General features: G+C 43.3%; 1 protein-coding gene across 6 annotated transcripts in view; it reads right to left on the bottom strand.

Annotated features, from left to right (window-relative positions):
* Nucleotides 1–593: 593 nt before the first annotated feature.
* EIF4E2 (eukaryotic translation initiation factor 4E family member 2) overlaps nt 594–26,943 on the bottom strand; it is a 32,017-nt gene continuing 5,667 nt past the window's right edge. The window contains exons 2-8 of one of the 6 annotated variants that reach the window (XM_026006244.2): nt 26,426–26,540; nt 24,484–24,618; nt 17,923–18,027; nt 16,379–16,531; nt 16,145–16,281; nt 9,360–9,437; nt 594–3,170 (exon numbers count right to left, since the gene is read on the bottom strand). In XM_026006244.2, coding sequence (XP_025862029.2) covers nt 9,392–9,437; nt 16,145–16,281; nt 16,379–16,531; nt 17,923–18,027; nt 24,484–24,618; nt 26,426–26,540 — 691 coding nt within the window. In that variant the 3' untranslated portion in view covers nt 594–3,170; nt 9,360–9,391. Of the gene's footprint in view, nt 3,171–9,359; nt 9,438–14,144; nt 14,411–16,144; nt 16,282–16,378; nt 16,532–17,922; nt 18,028–24,483; nt 24,619–26,425; nt 26,541–26,943 lie in introns of those variants that run through there. The other 5 variants (XM_026006245.2, XM_072719158.1, XM_026006243.2 and 2 more) reach the window with 5 other exon arrangements.

Raw genomic sequence — 26,943 nt, forward strand, 5'->3', positions numbered from 1 at the left:
AGCAGCTCCTTCACGCCAAGCCCGCCAAGCCCACCAAATCCACCATCTCAGCAGACGCAACCAGCACCAGGGGAATGGCTTCCATCCCAAGGCAGCTCTTCCTGGAGCTGCTGCCTCCTTGATTCTTCCTTTCTTTTTGCCTTTTTACTTACTATGCCAAAAATCCTATCCTATTGTTCAAATGACTTTCATGTGTTCTCTCGTCTCTCTGGACCATGACTTGACAGACACAGGAAGTTTCTATTTCTATTGAAATGGAGCGTCAAGCCTGCATTGTTTTAAATCCTTTATCAACTGAGGCCCTGTGATGTTTCTCTTTCCCTTGGTATTTCACATGGGCATTTGAGGACTTCTTCAAATTCTAATCCTTCAAATTTCCTTCCATTCCAATGGTCCTCACCCCATGTTGGGAATGAAAATGAACTGTATTTTGATATTAAAACTTTATACCAAAAAGAATTTAAATGGGAGTTTTGGCAATGATTAATACCAATTGGAAAATATTTTACAACACATTTATGTCAATGACACTGATGGAGCGGCCACAATTACCAGTATCCCCACTTTCCTGTATTAAAGAGTCTACAACTTGGTTCTTGCGGATATTTTCCATTTATTACTGCAGTAGACAATTGCTCTGAAAGTGCAACACCAAATCACTTTGTCACAGCCTCTGCTCCTCTGCTGACAAATTCTTGGAAGTTCATTCTTGGAGCACCGTGGACCACAAGCTTCTCTTGAGGTGGAAATTTATTGCCACTGCCAATGTCACAGGAAAAAAACCCACACACATGAATAGCAGGATCAAATGAGAAGAGCACTGGAGGGGAGGAGGGGCCAATTTCAAATGGAAAACCCAGCAGAGTGGTCATGGGGAAACAGCCCACCTGTGCAAAGTGTGGAAGGGGACACCCTGTCTCCTGGCACCAACCTACGTCAGAGAGGTCGGCCTGCCGTGCACCTTGCCCCACTTTGCCCCCAGAGTAGATTGATACCATTGCTACTGCTGTGCCATATGGCAGTGTAGCAGAGGCCCACGGGGTCAAAAAAAAAAGAGAGGACCCCTCAAGCTAGTTTGGAAAATGGGTGGTTTGGCTAAATTGATTCCTCACCTCCCACTCTATAAACTGCTGGGTGAGCTCTGGGGGTAAATCACTCTTGTTCTAACCAGCACAGGATCAGCATCTTTTGATGGGAAAAGATAACTTTCAAATACTGCAATGACAAGGAGGAAGGGACACATGAGCAGCTCTAGAAAACACAAGAGATTTGAAAATCTGAATGAGACCAAAAAAAAAAGAAAAGCACAAAAATATGAATGTGAACGATACACCTAAGCACTCAGCCTGGCTGAGCCCTCCCTCCTGAACGCATCATACACATACGCACCCGCTCGCACACACAACAGTCAGGTAGGTGCCCCACGGAGGGCAAATCCAAACGTCTGCTCTTTGGAATTCTCACGGCAAATCTTGAGTGTAGGCAAAAGTAAAGCCCTTCCTGGGGTCTAGACAAATACTCAGGAGGCACCTTTGCTCCCCATTTTAGCCAATGTTGCTCCTGTATTTGCCTGAGCCCTTCACAGTGGTCTGGGCACTACAATTCATTCTTCATACTCGTGGAGTTTAAATCACTGCTAGATCTTCTTAAGCGATCTAACGTCACCTGTAATGGAAGCACCTCCCTTTTGGCTCCTGTACTCCCGTTCTTTTGGGAAAAAACATCCCAAGACAGTGGTAATTAGAAGGTGTTCAGGAGTTGGAAAATAGGAAGAGAGTAATATCAATACAGTAAGGAAATGCCTGTTACTCTCATATGACTTCTCTGAGACCAGGCAGCTACGGCCCTGGCCTTCGAGGATAGGTTTTAGGAGAGACCTTAATTTAAGGTACTGCGATCTTTGCTCACAAGAGCCAAGTAAGACAGTGCTCCTTGGAGGTTGCTGTAGGACTCGTACTTAGTACTTCTCTCAACCCTAGGTGCTCTTTTGACTTCTCTGACTTCAGTCCCTCTGGAGTCAGGTCACCCAGCTTCTCTGATGCATGACTGGTCATTTTGAAAGCATGCTTGCAGTGGCCTATGAGGTTTCCGTCCAGGTATTATGGGTCAGCACACATTCACGAGTGTGTCTACCAGTTGATGAGGACCAAAAGCCGGTTTCCTCAGCCACTGCAGACAGGCACAGCCATGCAAAGAAAGCCACCCATCACGGTCACCTTTTCTTCAGATGCCCATTTCAGGATCTTAGAATTTACCACATTAAATGTTAATACCGGGTGACAAGCTTTTGCTTCTTTTCCTCAATGAGGGTCATGCAAGAACCCACAGAAACAGGCTGGACACACAGGCCCTGCTCATCTGGTTGCAGACAATGCCCTCAGCTCCAAATCCTGCACTTGGAACCGCTATTATAACCTAGCTCCTAATCACACTGGATTCTGCTCCAGTTTCATTTACCAAGGCATACCGTCTAAGCCGCCTCAGTGAAACCAGTGTGGCCCACTGGATTAAAATTCTAAGTGCAGCAGTGCCTAAGAAGAAAGAGTCCCACAGGAGGGAGGACTGGAGGGCATAAGGCAGGAGACTATACAAAATCAGTAACACATTTTCAGAAAATGGTGGGCTTCGGGGAAGAGAAATAAACAAAATGTCCCAATAGTTTAATGGCAGAGCTAGAAGAGAGCATTTATAGCTATTCCGGGACTCTCCAACAGAAAGCTTTTCCTGGATGCACAGACATTCATAATACTGATAACTCTCAGTCGACAGCTCTGGCTTGTACACGTGGTCACGATGCCCTCCATACAGCAGAGAAGAGCACAACAGAACGCCCGACAGGCATCTGACAGCACACAGCAAAACGAAAGGCTGAACTCCCCCCCGACAAAACCCCATTAAAAAAAAAAGTTTGTCTATTACAAAGTCACGTTTTCTGTTTTTCCGCTTTATAAAGTCAGCGATGCTGGAGGGTGTCTAGCGGAATCCGTCCTCCAGGAATGAGTGCAAAAGGGGAGCGCACGGCTCAGGGACGTCCCTTCAGTGAGCAGATGGAAGGACCAGCTGGAGACCTCCCATCCATTTCGGACAAACACACATATACAGAAAAGGATTATTGCCAGCTTGTGTACTTTCACAATGTGATTTTTGTATTTCGAAAGCTTGAATTGTCCCTGAAAGAAAAAAATGGGAGAGAACAGAGCATTCAATACACAGATCTTCTATAGGCAATGACACACATATGGGGCAGGGGCAGGAGGTAGGGGTGGAGATCTGAACTCAGCAGCTAATCTAATGCCAAAGTAGCAAACCACCTCCCAAGTCCCTTCAAACACTTCAACTCAACTACTTCCAAGAACCAAACACTAGAAACCCTAATACCTGGCAAAAGGGCACCAATTAAATATGATTATGGCATATTCACTCAATGGGACACTTGTGAAGCTTTAAAAAATAAGCCAAGGAAGCTCACCACTAATATGGAAAGCTATCCAAGAGAAACTGAGAAGGTACAGAATGGTCTATGTATATAGTACACTACCTATTGTGTAACTGGGGGGTGGGGGAATAAGGTCATAGTTAATATTGCTTGTATGGGCATAAAGTCTATAAGGTCATCTTACAAGAAACCAACAATAACGGTTACATGGGGCAATGGAGGGGGCGGGGGCACAGCAGAAACTGAGCAGATGGAGTTAGAGTGGGAAGGAAACGCCTTTTTTCTCACACGCACAATGCACACACACACACTTAAAATCAAATGATGTGATTTTTTCATGTATTCAAAAAAATCAACTAAACTGAAAACCTCTTGGTTGAAAACTTATAGCTCCTTATAAAAGGATATTCTACGAGGTGAAATCTGAGTACCACATACTTTACTGTACCACATACTTAGCTGAAAGAGAAGCATGTATGCAGTACATGGTAATAAGACATGTCCTCTTAGTTGCCTTCTATTGGATGTGGAGAGGCTTGGCCACCCACCAGAAACCTTTCCTGTTCCACACTGGATATTCAACAGCATCTTAGCAGTTCACACTGCCATTTGAATCCCACAATCTCAGGGCTGGACAGGGCTTTAAAGGTCACCTCAACTGCTGTTCTAGCTCAGAAGTTGACTTTAAAGTACCTGAAATTCTAAAACAGAAATTCTTATTAATCTGATTTTTGAGTCATTATTTCCCTCTAGTTTTAATGGGGTATTTTAGAAGCTTTAGCTTTAACTGACCCATCTTTAAATTGCTACAATTTATTGGGTGTATGGCTATTGGTCCAGAATAAATATGAAAGAATATGCTTAGTCTAGACAAATAGCAGTTTCCAGTTAGCAACTGGCTAACAGATTCTCCTCCATGACCGCGGCAGGCGGCCCATAAATAACAGCCCTCAATACACAAAGAGAATGACTATTAAACAAGTAGACTAAGAGGGGAACCAGAGCTGGTATAGGTGAACTGGGAAGAAACTGAGGTTATCTCAACACCCACTAGTATTTTTATAACTGACAGTCATGACCATGGAGCTCATTTATCAATGGCTATTGAGCATTTTGATGATTTCCACCTAAGGAGGTAGAGACCAAACACAAAGAAAAACTTAATGGGGTGATCATCTTTTAAAAAGGACTTTCAAAAGGACAGATCCCACTGAGGTGCCGCAAGTAGCTAGCAAGGGATGAGTAAGAAAGTATCCGATTATAAAACAGAAAAAAAAAGCCGGCGTAACTGTTGTGTAAGATTTCTGAGTCCCCTCGGGGATGATGTACTGCTGAGACTGCATGTCTGAGAACCCCTCTAATAACAACAAAGTGATTAGGAAGGAATGGTTTGCTCTGTTCCATTTCTTCCCTTATGTTGCCACGTCTATCTCCACAGAGCAACCAGATCACAAAAGTCAATGAGCAGGGAGAAATAAAATGAGTAAATAGAAAGGCAGGGTGTGGGACAGTAGAATCACAGAATTTTCTCACTGTGGGAGAATGATCTATTTGGGAATAAGAGAGCTGGCAAGCAAGTTCTCACCCTAGCCCTTTCATCTGTTCAGTGATGGAGGAGAGAGATTTCCAGACAAGTCATCACTGTAAGCAGGTCACCTTTATCTTTTGGAAGAGTCCCTGTACTGTGCTGGGGTTGGGCCACAAATTCTCTCTGTGGCAGGTAAGGTAAACTGAAGAGCCTATAATACTTTCCCATACAGATATTTAGTATTTATTCTAAATATTTCTATTGTCCTAGATCTCTTCATGGTCAGAAAATCTAAGGAATCACAATTACTCTAAGGTTTATTTGTAATGTGAAAAGGAGAGAAGAGTAAGGAGCCAGGAAAATTGAGCTGAGCTTCTCAGAGTCTGATATAAAGGAAAACAAAGAGCAATGAGAATGGGTGACAAGCTCCTGACAATGACAGGCTGCTGGCAGCTGGTGGCTCTGGTCCAGTTTAAAAGAAAAAAAAAAAAAGTGAGCTGAGAACAACTCACTGCGAAATTCACTCTGAGGAATGTGTTCACCTCAGACCAGCTGAGAACTAATCCACAGGTCAGTCCCTTGTCCCAGGCTACAGTGCCAGAGATTAGGATACAGAGAAAGGAAGGAGAAAGACAGGAAGTAGCAGAGGTCACAGGCAACTTTAAGTATTTTTTAAAAAGATGGGCTTCTGTTCTTTTAAAAGCAAACTATAATTTAGAAAACCCAGAGTGAGTTCCTAAAAGCTAACCCCTCTAGCTACCTAGCAATGCTGTGAGGGTGCATTGGTGACTGGGAAGGACTTTCTGGTGTTTCCGTTTTTTTCAATGGTACAACAGATCTTTTAGAAGGAAATAAGAACATTTTTACACCCTCATCTGTGAATTTATGTAAAATAAGCAGCTGGGACTGGGTCCAGGGTATTGATTTAAAGGGACTTTTCAGACATCAGTTTTTCCACTCTATCTTCATTTACTCCCAAAGATTTTACCCCCCAGGACACAGGAGCTAAAAGACCTACAGGGCTAGAGAAATCAGAAAGACCTTCTCTACTGCATGACTCTTTCTTTGTCCTGGTCGTGGGGCCTCATAAATACCAGCGTCCCATCTAGACTGCCTTCCAACTTCAAGTTCCTAGGCATTTTGGGCAAAACGACTGCCCAAATACTCTGAAACAACTTCCTAATCTACTCTGCCTCAAAATAATCGCCTTTCTTGTCCTTCTAGAGAAAAGGACACATTCCAACTCTGGAAGAATATGCTGAGGTAGAGGTTGGCTCCTGAGTGTGGACAACATAGGAGAAGGTGGTTGGTTGGTTCCTCAAAGGAATGCCTCTCTGTTCTGGCAGGAAGAATGCTAGTGCCTAGCAGGGGCAGCACAGTGGTTCTGGGGCCTCCAGGGAAAACTGGGAGCAGAGCCACTGACTAGGAACCCTAGTGGACTCTCCTCTGGATGGGGATGTGAGGGTACGCTCACAATTCAGCCTATAGGCTTAAGTACACACAGTCTTCAGAGGAAGATTCTCTGGCTGTCAGCTATCCAACCCAGGCCAGCTCTGGCTTCCTCCTCTCTCTCACCGCATATGAAATAAAACTACAAACCCCTCCTAGTTCAATGGAGGCAAGTTTCAATCTCTAATCTCCCACTGAGTTCCAACTTCATTCCCCAAATAACAGATCACTGCTCTGTGCACATCAGCCCAGGCATAGAAGTAACCCTAAATCCTCCCCAGTAGCTAATCGGGACTTCTACTGAAGCCACGGTTAAAAGGGCAATACTGATTTGTAATGCAGATCAAATGAAACAGTTCTAGAACACTAGCAGCTATATGTAATAGCATAAAATATCAGATAAACTGAGAAGTATTTGTGGTTCAAGAATTACTTAAAAAAAATTACTTGGGGCACCTTGGTGGCTCAGTGGTTGAGCGTAGGCCTTTGGCTCAGGTTGTGATCCCGGGGTCCTGGGATCGAGTCCCACATCAGGCTCCCCATAGGGACCCTGCTTCTCCCTCTGCCTAGGTCTCTGTCTCTGTGTGTCTCTCATGAATAAATTAATAAGTAAATCTTTAAAAAATTTTTTTAATTACTTAAATAGTTTTTATTTCTCCCCAGATCACAGTCTACTTGGAAAAAAGTGGAGAGGCTGAGGAGCTATGAATGGGAGGTACTGAGGAGCTATGAGTGGAAGGTACTCAGCCTATTAGAGCACCTCTTCCAGGATTAAGATGATAGAAATGAAATAGGGAGTCCTTTTCAGGTCTTTAGGACAATGAAGTGAGACGACTTTTTTGTTTTGACACTAATACTCCTCTCAGACTTCCACGTGCCATGAAAGCCATGTGCTTCAAGAACACCTAGGGTCCACCTGACTGGCTCAATCCATAAAGCACCAGACTCCTGATCTCAGGGTGGTGACTTCAAGCCCCACACAGGGCATGGAGCGTACCTTAAAAAAAAAAAAAAAAAAAAAAGAAAGAAAGAGGGAAGAACACCTAAACTATCAAGTGCTCATGAAGTGCTTTCTTCATCTACCATATAAAAAAAGATACAGAGGCAACAAAAAGAACAAAGAGACTGCAAAACGGTGATGATACAAAATATGTTTTTGAGGTAATTCAAAGATATCCTTCCCGAGGGATTAGTGTTAGCAAAGTTGGAGGGAATCGTTTTTAAATTTCCTCCCATTCTATTTCAATTTCATTTTAAGGCTTCCCCCCCCCCCCCCCTTGTGGAACATAAGATGCTATTGATTTTTAAAGATCCCATCATTTTATGTACTCTAAGCAAACATTGTCAACTAAACTATGTTAAAATTTTTCTTATCACATTTATTGTAAGCACCCTGATTTTAGTGACATTAAAACAAACAAACAAAAAATCTTAGAATAATCTGGTAATGTTATTAAAACAAGTCATTATAGCGCCAGGCTCCTGAAAATCTTATTTTGCAGCCTGCAAATCAGTGGGGCTGTTATAGCCCATGCATGTTTTTCACCCCTCCTTGTCTATACTAGTAGGCACCTGAGAATCCTGTTGACTATATTTTACAGAGAAACCTTATAAGTAACCTGCAATTTAAAAAGTCTAATACTGGGATCCCTGGGTGGCGCAGCAGTTTGGCGCCTGCCTTTGGCCCAGGGCGCGATCCTAGAGACCCGGGATTGAATCCCACGTCGGGCTCCCAGTGCATGGTGCCTGCTTCTCCCTCTGCCTGTGTCTCTGCCTCTCTCTCTCTCTCTGTGTGACTATCATAAATAAAAAATTAATTAATTAATTAATTTAAAAGTCTAATATTATCTAAAAATTTATAAGAAAGGAATTAAACTGCTAAAAAAAGGCATGAGTGGCATCATTCATGCATGCAGGAATGCTGGGACTGTTTATCTACAGATCATCCTGGCTCCAGAGTACTCAGACACTGGGCCACCTGCTTCTGTCCCTCAGTGTCATTCTCTCTTCCTGTCCATCTGAGGGATGCAGGTCTCCTTCTCTTGAAAATGCTCATTTCCTTCCTGGGAAGGGGGAGATCTGAAGCGGCTACTACAGCTGACATGTTCTGCTCCACTTTTAGCAATTCTCTCTCACACAGGGATGGAGGTGGCTTGGGGGGTGGGTGGGTGGCAGTAATGTCCAGGAATATACTCCCAGGGTAGGCATATACAGACACTTTCCTCTCGTCCAGGATAAACTGACCCAGTTACCCAGTTCCCTCTGCTAAAAGACAGACATGGACTTGGCACTCTCTTAATTAAAATACATATGTTCTTAAAGTGAATGTATCAGTGGACCCCGCCTTCAATTTCCCAGGGCCTCTCCCTGCCAGTAAGCATGTGATGGTCTAGTGACAGCACATCCTGCAGCTACCCCAGCTCACTTTCATTGTGAAACCCTCAGGTTCTATCATTTTGCTCACAACCAACAAACACCACCAGCAAACAAGAGCCATACCTCTCACCTAACCCACACCGGAACCTATGGAACTGCCCTGTTAGTCCCAGGACACTGCCAGATGGCTTAACAATGGCCACATCTGGGTAAAAGACAAAGGATCTGTGGCACATTTAAAATCATGAAATAGCATCAGAAGAGATCTGAGACATTTTAGTCTGGGGAGCTTCACTTTCCCAAGTGAGAAAACAAGGTATAGTAAGTTAAGCAATCTTCCCAGAGGTTCACCAGGAGACAGGTGACCCAGCAAGGATGATTCAGTGGTTTTAGACTCAGTGCTTTTCTCTGAGACTGTGATAATCAGTCAAAGAGGACAGGCTGGAGTAGGCTCTATGTTGGGAGAGGCAAGGCTGGCAGTAAATGGGGAGAGGGCATGTCCTTGGGAAGAGGGGCCCTATGGCTGAGAGGTATGTCACAAGGTTACAGAGAAGATAGATAAGGCCCTACCCTGAGTGTGAGAGACAGAGGGGAGCGTCCGATCAGCGGCCGCTGCTGTTCACCAGGCCATGAAACTCCTCCCAGGCCCTGGCAAACCAGAGACAAAAAACACAATAGCACATTCAGATCAACAGCTTTTAAACAAAGAGCACAGACACGATAACCCCACACCCCACTTCAGATACCTCAAGGTCGAATGGAGCCCAACAGTACCTGGAAGCACAGTGCTTAAGGCTTCCCACCTAGACTTTCCACTCACATTAGCAGTGGTAGCCAGTTCCTCTCCGGGGCAGTTGGCACTGCTCCCAGCTCACCCCCCCCTCACTATTCCCTCAGGATTTGCCAATCCTTCTGCCTATGCTTCAAGTCTACTGGGGAGGCCATGGAGGTCAGAGCTAAGCTCACCCTTCCCTGGAGACACCTCTAATCACTGGGGCAAAGGAAAGAGGCGCTTTCTGCCTTGGGGGCATGAGGACAGGTGGAAGAAACAACTTTTTTTTTCATTAGGCTTCACCCTGTGAGTAAAGGCAGGTACCTAATAGCACTATGATGTCTGAAGATGCAATGAGGCAACTATAGTGCCTTCTCTGCTTTCACATTTCCCACCTTCTGACCCTTCTCAACTCACACTCCAAATCTGTATCAGGTCCCATCTGTTTCTGGAAATACCCATGTAACTTAACTGTATAGGTCACAGCAGTTTAACATTTCTAGGGATCAATGCTCCTTATAACTTTCATGCCAACTAACTTGATTTAGTAATTGGGGTTAGGAAGGGATAAGAAAATGTCTGAGAGGTATGTAGTCTTTCTGGTGCTGTTCCATGAAGAACAAGTCTTTGGGGACTGCTGGCCAAAACACAGGAGGAAACCAGATCTCCCATACATCCTGAAGCCCTGAACCACCTTGAGTTGACTCAGAGAAGTTGATGTCCTATCTTTGTGCCCTAGCTACTTTTCAGCCCCATTAGGACAAAGTGCTTGGTATGTTCTCCGGGAAGTATATATATAAAATGGACAATCTGGTGCTTCTAAACAGAAAATTCCTTATCGGCAATTATTCCAGTCTCTGTTTAAAGGGATGACAATACCCAGGGTGACAACATATTATGTCACTCACTACAGGTTTAATATTATGCCCAACAGAATATACTTCATTACCAGGCCTTCAACAGGTAACTTTTCTTTTCTTTTTCTTTTTTTTTTTTTTTAAATAGGGAGGGATTAAATACAGAGACCTGGTATGACAAATTCCTTTTTCCAGGTAATATTTATGCCAGTTTTGCTTTTCCCTCTTTTGAACAGCAGTAGCAATTAAAAGTTAATGATCTACCTCTTAGAATAAGAGATATAGATCTGTGGTTGATGGTTTCTTCAGAGAGTATTACCAAAGCTACTCATACATGCTAATTTAATTGAAGAAAAATGTAAGACCGCCAAACAAGCGTGCCAGTCTTTGTCAATTCACAAACTCAATGTCCACAGCAAGGTATCTGTTCCACAGCCCTTTCTGGAGAGGCGGAGAGGCGGTGAAGCGGTGAACTTCCTGAGTCCATGAGTGACATCAGAAGGCTATTTCATTCTCCATTCCAAAGGTAAGGGTAAAGCAAGTCCGATGCTTGGGCAGTGGCCTAGGAAACCCCTCTCTCCTTCTAATAAATTTCAATTCTATTTTAAGCACCTTAGGTGCCAACAAGAAATTACATGGCTGTGTTGAAGCTTCATCTCATTTATCCTTTTGTTTCCAGAAAGGCCTACTCTAGTCCAAACAGCAGTTTTCTGTGTGTTAACCTGCAGAAATATAGATTTCAGAGTTCCCCCTCTAATCCATTCCAGTATGAAACTGCCCTCCCATTTTCTTCAGAAGAATCTTCTTCAGATGCTAAACCTCAACATGAAGAATCTGGGTACAAAAATTTCCTCACATGGATTCAGTGGAAATCAAACGGTTGGTCACAGTCACTGGAACAATCACTCTTACTCTTGTAGGCCAATGCTTGGCTAAGAGGCAAGTTAACTACCTAAAGCTGGATTTGAACATCCTAGCTATTCTCCATCTGGTATCCCAGGCATTTTATGCAATATTAAAAGTTGGTTCTTTTAAAGGTAAAGAAAGAACAAGTTAAATGTTAGAAGTGTCATATGCATGGAGTTTCTTAAAAAACAAAAAACAAAACAAACAAAACAAAACAAAAAAAAAAACAGAGCCTATAGGGAATTCTCAACATATTCAAATGACAGAATGACTAAGAGTCCTTTAGAGACCACTCTGGTCTCACTTACCAGAAAACAAATTCAGACAGCAGAGATCTCATTTCTGTGTAACTGAACTTGCCTTCACCCTGCCTAAAGCTGGGTTCACAGCCTTGGGTTCAGCTGGCCCTTGATACTCAAGAATGAGTGCAGCTTCCTTTGCTTCGAACGTCAGTATGGGGGGAACATTTCATAAACGCAAAGCCAGGCCAGCAATTAAGCTGGTTGTGACTCAGTGCCACCAGGCTATGATTCTGATTTAGCCAAAACAGGAGAATGATGGTTGGTTCTTGCCTACAAAGTTCAACGTTTAAATACAATGAAATCTAGAAGTGGTAAAGCAAAGTCCCCATGTTTGACCCATCTCTCCTCTAGAATAAAGTAATAAAGAGAAGTCACCTACCCTCAACTTCCTCTGCAGAGGGGTCTGGTCAGACTCCCCAATACTGTGGCCCACTGAGTGAAGCTGGCCCTGTCTTCCCCTTTTCCATTCCAGGCCAGACGCACAAAGGAACTCAATGATACTATTCCAAAGAGGAATTACCTCACAAAAGATATTGCTGCTTTATGTGGCTCTGTGCCAAGTTTTATCCTGGTGGTTGCAAGTCTGGCTGCATTATGAGATTTCTCCTCAAAAGAGGGTACAGTTAGTTACTTGATGTTTGCAAGGACCCAAACCTATGAAACCTCAACTATGATTGGTCTCATTAAAAGGAGCCATGCGCCTGAGCTAACAATCAATTTAACAGGTTTGCCATTTCTCAATGGGACCTGCTCACCCTTTAGGGGCAGAACTATCAGCAAGAAACAAGGATAGGAGGCAGCAAGCAGGAATCCCCTCTGCAGTAAAGCAGCTCACCACATGTGGTATGCAGCAGCGCTGGCCTCAGCTCACCTAGGAGTGCAGCAGGAAGAGGCCGCAAGCACAATGTGATTAGGGAAAGGCTGGAAAAACCAAATAGTTGAAAAAGGACATTAAAAATTGGGCTGAAACAGCAAGGTGAAGAAACGGGACTGAGAAATCTAAGCCACTCCTAGTAAAATGCCCCTCACTATTTCCAGCAGCCCTACTCTCCAGAGAACTTGCAGGAGAACAAATGTCAGCTCCTCCTTCCTCTACTTCCCCTGAATCCTCAAGTCCTCGGAGTTGCTGCTTCTTGGCTTAACCAAAGCCACACCTGTGGGAGAACCACAAGGACTAGAACAAAGCAGAACAGCTCTGATGTCTGTTCACATTTGGCAAAGATCACAGGGGCCTCTGGGTGGGTTTGGTGCTTTCTGATCAACTCTTACTCCGGATGGAGGCATCAAGCTTATCTCTTGGACCAGTTATATAGCTGAAATTAAGGTCAATACATGTAACATAATATTGGAAGGGAAAAGGGAGAAGGCCACCCATAGAAGGTAATTTTTTGACAAATGCTGAAAATATAGAGAACAGGCATTTCCATTTGCCAAAAAATCTCCCATTTTCTAGGTATCCCAACCAGTTTTGGATATGCAATAAACAGAGGAACAATGACACAAACACCTCCAGAATGTTGAACGCTAGTCCCATTGTGTGTTCTGTGAGATCCTGGGCCACGTGCAGACCGTATAAGCGCAGGGTGTTGCTACCAAAATGGAATAGCCGCTTTGGAAAACTCCACATTACACCCAGAGCCACCTTCAAGATGCTATTAGGCAACCAGACCTAAAGTTCTGCAAAAATTGTTTATTTTTGGTTTGGGGAGTAGCTCATATGAAAACTTAAAGTAACATGAGGCCTGTTGAAATTCCACCTGCAGGTTGCCTAAAGGGCACGCTGCAGCACGTACGAGCCAAGTTACAAAGCATATGAGGGGCTGTTATGTGCTACAGTCAGATATCCTAAGGAGCAAACTCAGACAGGATGAAGACATTTCCCCACCCCAGATCCTAATGCACAATAACCCTGGGGAACTGGGAGAAAGGGAAGGGCTAGAACCCTGAAACCTTGCAAGCAGGACTAGCTCAAAGAGGAAGAGGATTTGGCTCTAAATGGAAAACAGAAGGGAGAAGGCTGACAAAGAGCTCGTAGCTTGGGCAGCTCTGGCACAGTGAGAAAACCCTGTTAACACAAAGCGAGGAAACTACATACACACAGCCACACACAGAAGGAAGCAGGGCTTTACCTCCAAGCAAGAGAGTTCTTTGAAGTGAAGGCAAACAAAGTCAGCAAAGCAAAGGCCAAGGATCCCCCTTTCCAACTGTAACAGACTTTCAAGCTGAATTCTAATCAGAAATCATTCTGTTCTGGTCATCAGTGTGACCAGATGGGAACTACAGTTCAAGTACCAGAAAATGGGGTCTCATTTTGAGAGCGAGATATCACCTCATTATGTCAGACCTCAGCAGAACTGGAAAAAATATCATGTGACACTACAATGGGCTTATGGAAATGAGGCTGCATTCCCCAGATGGCCCTCCATGGAGAAGTCTGTGCCATTCCTTAATATGGTGACAGTCAGTCTGAAAGGCCACTTCTTTGATGCACCATAAAGAGCGAGAGCATGAGACAAGCTAGTTTAGCACCATTTATTAAGTGATCTCAGCTGTTGTTGTAGCTGCTGTGTATCAGCCTGTTCTTAAAACATAAAATGCTCTTCCAATTCCTCTTGTCCAGGACAGAAGGATCTTCCAGGTAGCACGCCAACAGAACAAGAGACTCCGATGATGCCAGCTTCAATGATGGTGCCATCCAGAGAGGGAGAGGGTCATGGCACATTCAACCGCGGCTTCCAGAGGTTTTGAAAAAGGAGCCTTTGGGGGCCCAGCCTGCCTGGCATTCTAGTGGAAGTGCAAAAGGTGGGCACATTGGGAGAGGAAAGAGAGGGAGACGCGAGGGAAAGTAGCATCTGGGACTCAAGGAGGGTTTCTGGTCCCTGTGGCTGTAGGGCTGGAGTGCTAGGCAGATCTCTTGATAAAGCAGCGAGCAGCAGACTAAGGCAAAAAGCCCACGGGCTCTCCTAGACTCTGTAAGAACTTGTTCACATTTCTACAAAAGTCAGGAAGAATTGCCTCAGGGTATTAGAGAGGGAGAACAGTGGAGGGGAGAGTTGAAAAATACCTCTTTCCCTTTCCTATCCAGGTAAAAGCTTGCTTCTGTGAGAATTGGGGAGGTGGTGGGGGGCATTTGGGAACCCTGACCGTAAGAGTCCTAGAAAAAGTAGGTGTAGACCTTTCCAACCTGGACCATGTCTGGCTGGAGGGCAGAAACTATTCTCTTCCAGAATGAAGAATGGGGGAAATCTGCCTAGAGAAAAACAATGCTAACTCAGGAGTGCTAAGGCAAGCAACCGGGGCCACGGCTGGCTAGTAACTGTTGGGTGTTTACGGAGGAGTCACAGCCAGCCATGTGATTGCGGACCAATGCTTGTGGCAGTGTTCCCAGTAAAAAACTGGCACTTGGCTAGTTTAAGCCAATTCCACCCACAACGTTATCAGTAAATGCATGGGAAAAAGATTCCCAAATAGTTTGCCTGCTGAACACCATCGCTGGGCTTATTACTGGTCTTTAATAAGAATAACATGATGATGATATTATTACTAATGATGACGATGACAGCAATAATAATACTTGGCCCTGCAATAGCATTCTCCACCTGAGGACGTTCAATTACAAAGATTAAATCAGCCTCACAACAACCCTGTTAGATAAAGTATTATTATCCTCCATTTTACAGATGGGGAGACTGAAACAGAGTGGCAGAGACTTGCCAAAGGCACATATTGATACTGGAGTCAAAGGAGAGAGTTAAACCTCAAAGTCCTGACTCCTAGTTGGCTAGCTCTCCCTCTAGTTTTGAGAAAACCTGACAGCCACTCCCCACAACTTCTTCATAATAACCTGAATTTATTTATGACTTTGGTCACTGAAGGAGCAACCCTAACCTATGATTCCAATTTGTGGACATCCAATTCTAGGTATCCCGAGTCCTAGGTAGATCGCAAAGCTTACTTCCCCTTAGATTCTACTCTCACAAACGCACTATTCTGCCTCCTCTACAATTTCAGTTCTACACACAAGGAAGTAGAGTCATCATTTCCAATAAGAAGTCGATTTCCCAGGACAAAGAAAACAGACTGACACTAACAAGTTAAAAAGACATGCAAAAGTGGGGTGAGGGGCAGACAGGGAGGAGGACTGGACTATTCAGTGAAATTATCCTTAAAAACAGCAAGAAAAAGAAGAGCACCTTTGTCTTTCATTTTAAGATAGTGGTTAGTGAATGAAAGACAAGACAGCCTGTGTAAATGAAGCAAGCCCAGGCAGTGCAACTGGGATTCTGCAGAATTCTGCAGAAGGGCTCTCTCTGATACAAAGCGCCCCAAGTGTAGGTGGGCAGGGAGCCTCACCAGCAAACAACTGCTACAAGTGGCCAGAAGCACTAGAGGGGAAGACTGGTCTGTCCCTTCTCCGTAAGTCAGGCTCCTGTACAACCACATATCCCTCTGGGCCCAACTAAGGACCTATTTCTGCTAAGCTTAGGGATATGCCCCCCGAGCACCCCCAACACATACTTGATGCTGTCGGTGTGGGTTTTGTACTCCATAATGGTGTTGGGAGGTAGGTTAAGCACTCGCCGAAGGGTATCCCGGATGCGGGCTGTGGTTGCTTGGTCACTGGCAGTCTTATTCCATATTGAAATAATGTCCTCCTACAGGAGGAACAGAAGGAATCGTCAAAGCAAACCAGAGGAAGTGAGGAGAGCAAAGGCAATACAGGAAACCAGACCTGCCCATGGAGTGGCTTACCTGAAACCGGACAGAGACCACAGCCCCACAGATCTCCTCCCCAACCATGAACTGTTCCCCCAACATGGCCAGGATGAGATTCTCCCAGCAACGGGATGCCAAGCCCTTCCGCAGTCGAATAATCCACTTGCCACCATTTTTATTTGCATCATCCTGTACAAGAAAGAAACCATTAAAGTTAAAATGTGCTTTCACAGGTCTTTTACTTTTACATAATAAAAGCCGGCAAGATAAAAGCCAAGTGTCCCTTGAACACTAAAGTCTTGTCACCTTCCAGTTATTCAACTTTATAGGAAAAATGATGGTAGGACAAGGGAGACAAGAAATAGGAAAAAAAGAAAAACAAGGTAGGAATCCTTGGTACAAGCCATTACAACGAATGGCTAAACTGACCCTTTAAAAACAATTCTCTCTCTTTGGAACTATTTTAGGAATCAAAATGAAGCGATGTCAGATTTCAAACACAGATTATTCCTCGCTTCATTCACTAAAAGTTTCCCAAGTGTCATGATATCTCAAGCACACGGACATAAAGCCACAGTCTCTACCAGACCCAATCTAGTGGATAAATCAGAGCAGTACAGTTGGAGAAGTGTTGCTGTACCAGAGATACACTACGTTAAAGAAAAACAAGATAGAAACACTCAGGAGGAAACATTTAAGCTGGGTCTTGAGTGATGCCCAGTTAGGCAAGTAAAGCAGGTGAAGGGCTCTGCAGGCATCAAAAAAATCATGTGTGTGTACAAAGTGGTTCGTGTGTCAGGGAGACAGGCAAAGAAGACTAGCACACTGAAGGGAAGGCTGAGGCATGCTGGGAGATGAGGCCTGGAGGGCAAGTGAGTGCAAGAGCACGTGAGCAATGCAGAGCTGCAAAGGGCCTGTAGTTAGGTGTGCACGTGTGTTCACATTTGTCTTCTTAAAAAAAAAAAAATGCTGGGATCCCTGGGTGGCTCAGCAGTTTGGCGTCTGCCTTCGGCTCAGGGCGTGATCCTGGAGTCCCGGGATCGAGTCCCGCATCGGTCTTCCTGCATGGAGCCTGCTTCTCTGTCTGTGTCTGACTCACTCTATCTGTGTCTCTCATGAATAAATAAATAAAATATTTAAAAATAAAAAAATAATAAAAAAAATAAAATAAAATAAAAAATGCTGGCATCAGAATAGAAGATGGATTACAGCAAAGAGATCAGAGCTCAGCTCTGGGTCTCCAACTACTGCCTATAAGCAAGCTTACTTTTTACCAGTTTCTGTCACATGTACACTACAGTACTATATCACATACATGCACAACCAGTTTGATGGGAATGGGGTAATTAAAAAAAAAAGTCCTTTAATGTTGTTATAATACCATTTTAGTGATATAAACAATCTCTGTAAACCACCGACACAGACAAGCAATGACATTAGTACCTTTTCCAAGGCCCTGGCTCTAAGGATATACCAAATAGTGATGTAGCTTTGAGGCAAGATTTTAAATACTTTTACTCTTATTAGGGAGAAAAAACCCCAAACAATCAGAAAAGTGATCTGAGATCCTCCAAGCTTACCTCCCACATGGGCTTAATTCCTTCTTTGAAGAGATGGAAGTCACTGTGGCCTGTCAGGTCCCCAGGACGTACCATGTGGCTATAAAACCTCCAGAACTGCTCCACCTGTAGAGAGAAGACCCCAGAGTAAAAAAGATGTGTCTTTTCTTTTTCTTTGAATATGACATTTAAGAGAAGACAAACATGGAAGACACTCTGCTACAGATTCTACTTTTTTGAAGATAAATTTTCATTTGGGGAAATATGTGGGAAGGAAGGCATGTTGTTTGTTGATACAAGAATGAGGATTGTTTATTTTTTTATTTTTAAAAGATTTTATTTATTTATTCATGAGAGACACACACACACAGAGAGAGAGAGAGAGAGAGAAGCAGAGACACAGGCAGAGGGAGAAGCAGGCTCCATGCAAGGAGCCTGATGTGGGACTCGATCCTGGGTCTCCAGGATCACACCCTGAGCTGCAGGCGGCACTAAACCGCTGCGCCACCTGGGCTGCCCTGTTTTTTTTTTTATTTTAAGATTTATTTATTTAATCATGAGACACAGAGAGAGAGAGAGGCAGAGCACAGGCAGAGGGTGAAACAGACTCTTCACAGAAGCCAGATGCAGGCCTTGATCCCAGATCCTGGAATCACGACCTGAGTCGAAGGCAGCCGCCCAACCACTAAGCCACCCAGGCATCCCAAGAATGAACTCTTTAGGAGAAAAATGACAGCCTCAGCCTGGAGTCCTAGTTATAGAAGCTCCAGGATAATCACTGCATGCTAAGAGAACCTTGTTTTACACAGTGGAATCCTTTTATTTTGTTATGTTATTTTATTTTAGTAGGCTCTATGCCCAATGTGGGGCTTGAACTCATGACCGTGAGATTAGGAGTTTCCCATTCTAGGGACACCTAGGTGGCTCAGGGGTTTAGCGCCTGCCCCTGGCTGAGGGCGTGAGCCTGGAGTCCCAGAATCGAGTCCCACATCGGGTTCCCTACAGGAAGCCTGCTTCTCCCTCTGCCTATGTCTCTGTCTCTGTGTGGCTCTCATGAAAAAAAAAAAAAAATCCTTAAAAAAGGAAAGAAAAAAAAAACAATTTCACACTCTACCAACAGCCAGCCAAGTGTCCCAACACAGTGGAATCCTTTTATTTTTGAGGTATATTAGAGTGCCACATAACCTTAGCCTGAATGTATCTTTTGAGAACCAAATCACTTTTTAAAAAATACAATATGGGAAAACAAAAAACAGTATGATTAACTATAGTCATTATGCTGTACATCACATCCCCATGAAGTCTGATCACTTCTCAATCAAACACTGTTACTGGCAGATACAGTGTTAACTACAATGCATATATTTTTGTTCTGTTTGGCTACTAAGCAGAAGTGATAGAAACAACTACATGCATTACTCTAAACATGGAGCCCTTTGCTAAGGCCAGAATAGTCAAAACCAAATGGAGCACAGCCTCTCATACTTGGGATTTAAGTCCCTCTTCTTAGCTAGAAAACTTGTTTCTCCTTGTCCCTCCTTCACAATCCTGTTAGAAAACTAGATAAGTTTCTCTATCAGATTCATGCTTATTCCTACTCATCAAGCTATTTCCGATTCACTCAGCAGTGCCATGATAAGGAGACCCTACTCCCTAGTCCTTTATAACTCAAAGGGGATACCCACAAAATACTGGCTAGTGAAGAGGCACACTTTAGGAAGAAAGGAAAAACATGGAATAGTGTAAAGACGGTGTTGGGATTTGCCAACACATCAATGAGGAGGCTCTAAAGAAACACCCAGAAAGACACAATAATGTGTAGTTAAAAATAGGTACTGAGTAGACAGAGATTCAGGTCATACTTTTAGATGTGGAGAGCAAGTAAGGAGAAAGAGACCTTACACTTTATGAAGCGGCTGTTCCTACAGTTCCTCTAGAGAACAGGTACATGGGAACTGTCTCACATTACAAAGAAGTCAGGAACAAATGCCATCCATAGGAATATGAAGGAGTGTCTCATCTCAATAATTGCTATGTTTAATTGTATACAGTGACTGGGGAAAGTAAGTGGCCATATGTATCCAATGAGCAATCATCTTTTTCCATTCTGAAACAGTGGGAAGAAACAAAATATACCCACTAAAGCCTGTGGCTCATTGTGAATTAGGAATTGGAGGTAGGGGTGGTTAGGGAGAAAGTATACCAGCCACCCACAATTCCCTGAACAAGTACTGCTCTATTAACAATTTATTCTCTCCCGGGGATTCCTGTGGTGGCTCAGTGGTTTAGCGCCTGCCTTGGGCTCGGGGCGTGATCCTGGAGACCTGGGATCAAGTTCCGCATCGGGCTCCCTGCATGGAGCCTGCTTCTCCATCTGCCTGTGTCTCTGCCTCTCTCTCTCTCTCTGTATTTCTCATAAATAAATAAATAAAATCCTTAAGAAAAAAAAAGGAAGTCCTTTAAAAAAAATAATAATAACTTAGTCTCTCCCAATTTTATGGCCAGACTACAAATCTTACAGTTCCAATCTTATATCCAAAACAAGAAGAGATGAGGTAAACAAATTGAGAAATACGATTAGGCTTTAAAAGATTTTTTCTTCTTTCTCTTTAGGCAATTTTGGTTTTTGAAACTCCTCACTGAAAGCAAAAAACAAATGTTCAGACTCAGAATGTGGAGCTGCACAAAATACTTCAGAAATAATCTTGGGAAGCCTGGGTAGCTCAGTTGGTTGAGTGTCTGACTGACTCTTGGTTTTGGCTCAGGTCATGGTCTCGGGGTTGTGTGACGAGCCCTACATTGGCTACTTGGGGCTCTGAGCTCAGCAGGGAGTCTACTTCCCCTCTCCCTATCCGTTTGTCCCTCCCCCCAGTCACAAATATACTCTCTCTAAAATACAATCTTTTTTTAAAAAAAGATTTTATTTATTTATTCATGAGAGAGACAGAGAGAGGCAGAGACATAGGCAGAGGGAGAGGCAGGCTCCCTGTGGGAAGCCTGATGCAGGGCTAGATCCCAGGACCCTGGAATCACGACCAAAGCCAAAGGCAGATGCTCATCCACTGAGTCATCCAGGAGTCCCTAAATTAAAATCTTTGTGGGGGAAAAAAAGTCTCAACTAGGTTTCTCATTTTATAGTTGAGAAAATGGTTTCAGAACTCGCCCTGCCCTGAGTCAGGAACCAGAGCAGATGAGCCATATGATCCCCAAGTCCACTGCTCTTTCCATTTCAAGACACTGCCTTCTCAGTCACCCTGACTTCAAGAACTTTGAAATATGGTCAAATATTAGAATTAAGGAGCACTGAGATATACTACTTTGGATTTGATAAAACGTTCTAAAATGTCATTATTTCTCTGTAAGGAACCTAACATTGTTAGGCATTTCCTAATGCCTTGAATTACAGGACAGTCAACTATGAACACTGTGGTCACACACCCACTGAATCTGGAAGAATGATACCCTAGATGTTGCTGCTGCTGCTGCTCTAGTTAACTAAACATTTATGCCAAAAGGGAGGTACCTGGGGGGGGGTCAGTCAGTTAAGTGTCTGTCTTTGGCTCGGTTTGTGATCGGGGGTTGAGCCCCACTTATGGAGCCCCATGTCATATGGCTCCCTGCTCCCCAAGTCATATGGGCTCCCTGCTCCCCATGTCATATGGGCTCCCCGCTCAGTGGGGAATCTGCCTCTCCCTCTGCCCTTCCCCCCAACTTGTGTGTGTGCTCTCTCAAATAAGTAAAATCTTTAAAAAAAAAGGGGGGGAGGGAGGAAACACTTTGTGCACGAGTTGGGTAAATTCATATATAACACTTTCTTAAAAGGAAAGAAAAATGTTAGAAATATTCACAACTATCCCCCAAATAACTAAACAGAATCCTGAATAAAAACTACCCCCTACCCAAGTTCAGTCTTCTCTGACCCTCCGAGTGCTCATCCAGTTGTTCATAACACAATGGGCTGCTACCTTTCCTGTAATGTCTAACATTCCCACATGGCAGGTCAACAACATTTCTGTGATAGATTAAGGAATGTTAGAAATGCTCTGATATTTTTAAAAGCTTATTTCTATTGTTTCCTTTACCAAGAATTCCTTTCTTTCATATCTCCTGTTCAAAATTTTAAGTTCAAGGTTATTTTATTCATATATATATTTAAATTTATTTATTTTTACTTCAGTAATCTGTATATCCAACATGGGGCTTGAACTCTCACAACCAGGAGATTAAGAGTTGCATGTTCTTCTGACTGAGCCAGCCAGGTGTTCCTTAAGTTTAATTTTAAGCCCATCTGCTCGAAAGAGGCTTTCCCCAAGTTGGAATTAATTCCTTCTTTCCTTTGAATTTCAAGAGCACTTTAGCCATGCCTTCCTTTTTAAAATTTTTTCCAAAGATTTTATTTATTTATTCATAAGAGACACAAAGAGAGAGGCAGAGACATAGGCAGAGGGAGAAGCAGAGAGAGGCAGAGACACAGGCAGAAGGAGAGGCAAGCTCCCTATAGGGAGCCTGCTGTAGGACTCCATCCCAGGACTCTGGGATCACAACCTGAGCTGAAGGCAGAAGCTCAACCACTGAGCCACCCAGGTGCCCCTAGCCATGCCTTCCTTATAGCACTTCTGTCTCCCTGTATTAGAAATCTCTGAGAATGACTTATTTCTCTAAGGGCAAGGTCCCGATTCATTTTAGAACTCTTATGGAATTCATTCAACAAACATTTCCTGAACCAAATATGCACCCAATGCACAAGCTCTTTTTAGTATTTCAAAAAAGCCTACATTTGCCAGTAATAAGGGAGCACAGGTAGGCACTAGGCTGGCTCAATCAGTGGAGCATGCAGCTCTTGATCTCAGAGTCATGAGTTTGAGCCCCACACTGGGCATGGAGACTACTTAAAAAAAAAACAAACCAAACCAAACAAAAAAAACAGGGAAGCACAGCTAACTAAAGTAAGATCCTTGCTTTGGGCTAAAATTGTATCAACTCAACAGAGTCATCAGATAATCTGATTATCAGATATATATAAACACATACATACATATATATGATTAATAATAGTTTGTCTAGTAAGCAACATTAAAAAATATTAGAGACACTTGACATGCACTTTGGTGTAAAGGAAGAGTGAATGAAAGAGTCTGTACAGGCTTTGGAATGTGGCTTTTACAGCCTAACCAACCTGATTGTAATCCAGGCTCCTCCACTTAAAGTAGATTATGACTGGCTTGATACTTTTGACCAGATACTTAATCCAAGTTTCACTTTTCCTTGCTTGTGAAATATGGATAAATATCACTGATCTCATAGGGCTATTATAAAGATCTAAGGAAATTACATTAAGTGCTTATTACTGTCTTTCTTCTTTACCTATTGTAATGTTTACTATCTGTTATAGTTTCATTTTCCAGTGTCTGCACTTTATTTTTCTTTTGATTTTATTTATTTATTCATTAGAGACAGAGAGAGAGAGAGAGAGGCAGAGACACAGGCAGAGAGAGAAGCAGCCTCCATGCAGGGAGCCCGATGTGGGACTTGATCCTGGATCCGGGGATCACGCCCTGAGCTGAAGGCAGACACCCAACCACTGAGCCACCTAGGCGTCCCGTGTCTGCACTTTAAATAGGAAAAAACCTCCACAAATTTCAAGAAAATAACAAATCCATTTGATTCTGCCCAGAGATCAAATGTATATAGCACATAGGAAGTGCATAAAAATTTTTGTTGAACAAGGTTGGTTTTAGCTGCAGACAGGTTTCAGGGTACACAAACTTAGACAACTGTGAGGGAGAGAAACAGAGCTTGGGTTCTGACAGGATATATGAAAACAATTCTTAGGATTTAATTTTCTTTTTGAACACAGAGAAAGATGCTACTTCATGCATAATTACTAACAGGTTCAAAACCCTAACGAGAGGGTTTTTGTTTTGTTTTGTTTTGTTTTTTAAAGTAAGCTCTATGCCCCCATGTTTAAGAGTCCCATGCTCTGGGGATTGAGTCCTGCATCGGGCTCCCTGCAAGGAGCCTGCTTCTCCCTCTGCCTATGTCTGCCTCTCTCTCTGTATCTCTCACGAATAAATAAAAATCTTAAAAAAAAAAAATGTATTATAAAATTTTTCATCCTCCATGACACTTTGCACTATACAATAGGACTCAATATGTATCTATTTAAACAAACCTATATGTTTGTATTGTCCCCTTATGGTCAATTTGACAATTCATATACTTCTTGATACCTCTGTATGTTACCTATGGGACATCTAATGAAAAATCTAAAAATGAGCAAACCTCACCTTAGAGACTCAGGTCAGTCAAATAAGGAAACCAGAATCCTAAGTAGGTTACCAGGAAGGTAAATAAACGCAGTGGTGTAAGTATAGGCATGAATGCTACTACAAAGGCTTACTACATTAAACCAGTAAGTAGGGATCCCTGGGTGGCGCAGCGGTTTGGCGCCTGCCGGTGCATGGAGCCTGCTTCTCCCTCTGCCTGTGTCTCTGCCTCTCTCTCTCTGTGTGTGACTATCATAAATAAATAAAAATAAAAAAATAAAAAAAAAAGAATTGCCTTAAACCAGTAAGTACTCACAGAGGCAAAGGTGCCGATCTGTTTGATATTCTGTTCATAGCTCTGTGAGCTGGTGGGACGGCCAGGGGTTCTTCTGGAGTACCAGAAAGTATAGTTGTACTGCAGGGGATGCTCTGCTGGCCCAGGGACAACAGCCTGTGAATTAAAGAAGCTGTGTTAATCTAGGGCATTTTTCACATGATCAGAGACTGAGAAAACATTTTACAGTGTCACCCCTTAACCACCTCCACAAAAAGGATACACTGCACCACCTGCAACATGCCCAAGATTCCACTTACACAGTAAATTTCTTTTCTTTTTCTAAGATTTTACTTACTTAGAGAGATGGAGCAGAGTGAGGGAGAAGCAGACTCCCTGCTGAGGGACCTTGAGATCACAACCTGAACCGAAGGCAGACATTCAACTGACTGAACCACCCAGGTGCCGCTACACAAAAAATTTCTTTAGTGTTTAACTGACTCTAAGTTCCTGTAACATTTTATCTGTATTCTTATGGCATTTGTAACTTTCTGTTTTCTATCTTAGGTATTTACATTTATATCTTATCCCAGCCAAGTACTCCCAGGCCAAGTACTGCCTCCTCTATGATACTTTATCACTCACTGACTAGTAACCTTGACAAGCTATGTAACCTGTTTGTGCCTCTGCTGCTTACTTGCAAGATTAAGGAAATAATAACAACCATATCGTAGAGCTGCTGAGAGGAACAAATAAATTAATAGAGGGGTATCCCTGGGTGGCTCAGCATTTTGGCGCCTGCCTTTGGCCCAGGGCACGATCCTGGAGTCCCAGGATCGAGTCCCGCGTCGGGCTCCCGGTATGGAGCCTGCTTCTCCCTCCTCCTGTGTCTCTGCCTCTCTCTCTCTGTGTGTCTATCATAAATAAATAAATAAATCTTAAAAAAAATTAATAGATGTAAAGTGCTTAGCATAGTGCCTGACATATAGTTAAGTGCTCAGTGTCAGCTACCATTATTACTGCTACTATTAAATATAAATCCCTTGATCCATAGTCTCATTCACCTTTCTCTTAGCACCTATAGTGTTTGTATCTGGATAGTACTTGACCTCATGAGATAAACAATTGTTTTGATATTCCAAAAAAAAAAAAAAAAGAAATTGATCCATCTATCTCTCATTCTCTAAATTTTCTCCTTTCCAAGTCACTTTCAGCTTAGACTACTATTAACTAAAGAGTCTAAAATTTGAAGGGATGTGTAGGACTTGAAATACTCAGCAGCAGCTTACGAAGCAACAAATAGCCCTGTTAAACTCCAGGGTTAATCTCTCATGCTGGGAGAATGCTGTAAAGCAAGGCAACATCTCAAGATCCTGTGGCAAGGGAAAAGTTCTTTTTTTTTAAATTTTTTTAAAATTTTTATTTATTTATGATAGTCACGGGGGGGGGGGGGGGGGCAGAGACATAGGCAGAGGGAGAAGCAGGCTCCAGGCACCGGGAGCCTGATGTGGGATTCGATCCCGGGTCTCCAGGATCGCGCCCTGGACCAAAGGCAGGCGCCAAACCGCTGCGCCACCCAGGGATCCCAAGGGAAAAGTTCTAACTTCCAATATGAACGTCAGTGATTCAACAATCTTTTTTTTTTGAGAGTAAAAGCAGATATTCCAGGGGGACCTGGGTGCCTGACTCTTGATTACAGCTCAGGTCATGATCTCAGGGTCATGAGATAGAGCCCCAAGTCGGACTCCACACTCAGCTCAGAGTCTGTTTATCCCTCTCCCTCTGCTCCTCCCCCTGCTCACACATCTGCGCATGTACATTCTCTCTCTCAAATAAATAAATAAACTCTTAAAAAAAAAAAAAAAGCATATATCCCCAAACAGGGTGCCATCAAGTTAATCCAGTGTCTTTCACATAACAGATTCCACAAGATAACCAAATCTCAAGTCCAAGGGCACCTCTATCTATAAAGCACAAAACTCACCTTCCTCTTACTGCTGCCCTGACTTTTGTCTCGTTCCGTTTTTTCCTTCTCACCATCTTTCTGTGTGCTGTTTTCTTCATTCTGATCATGGTCCCCACTATCATCATCTTTCAATCTGAATGGGAAGGCAAAACAATGTTAGCCCATGACTGAGCTGATATTTGCTTACCTAACAAAACCACCAGGTCAATGGAACTACATTATAATCAACCCCAAGTCACTCAAAATACAGGCAATGAGATGTACCTGAGATGAGGAAAGGGCAAGGAGTGCAGTAAGGCAGTTAGGAGGAATTCCAAAAAAAAAAACCCAGTCTTCCAGTTTTCTAACAGGTAAAGAAGCAAAAGGCAAACAGTTTATTTTTTTTTTTTTTAAGATTTTATTTATTTATTCATGAGAGAGAGGCAGAGACACAGGCAGAGGGAGAAGCAGGCTCCACGCAGGGAGCCCAATGTGGGACTTGATCCTGGGCCTCCAGGACCACGCCCTGGGCCAAAGGCAGGCGCCAAACCTCTGAG

Source organism: Vulpes vulpes, chromosome 9 (assembly GCF_048418805.1).
Source record: "Vulpes vulpes isolate BD-2025 chromosome 9, VulVul3, whole genome shotgun sequence".
NCBI lineage: Eukaryota > Metazoa > Chordata > Mammalia > Carnivora > Canidae > Vulpes > Vulpes vulpes.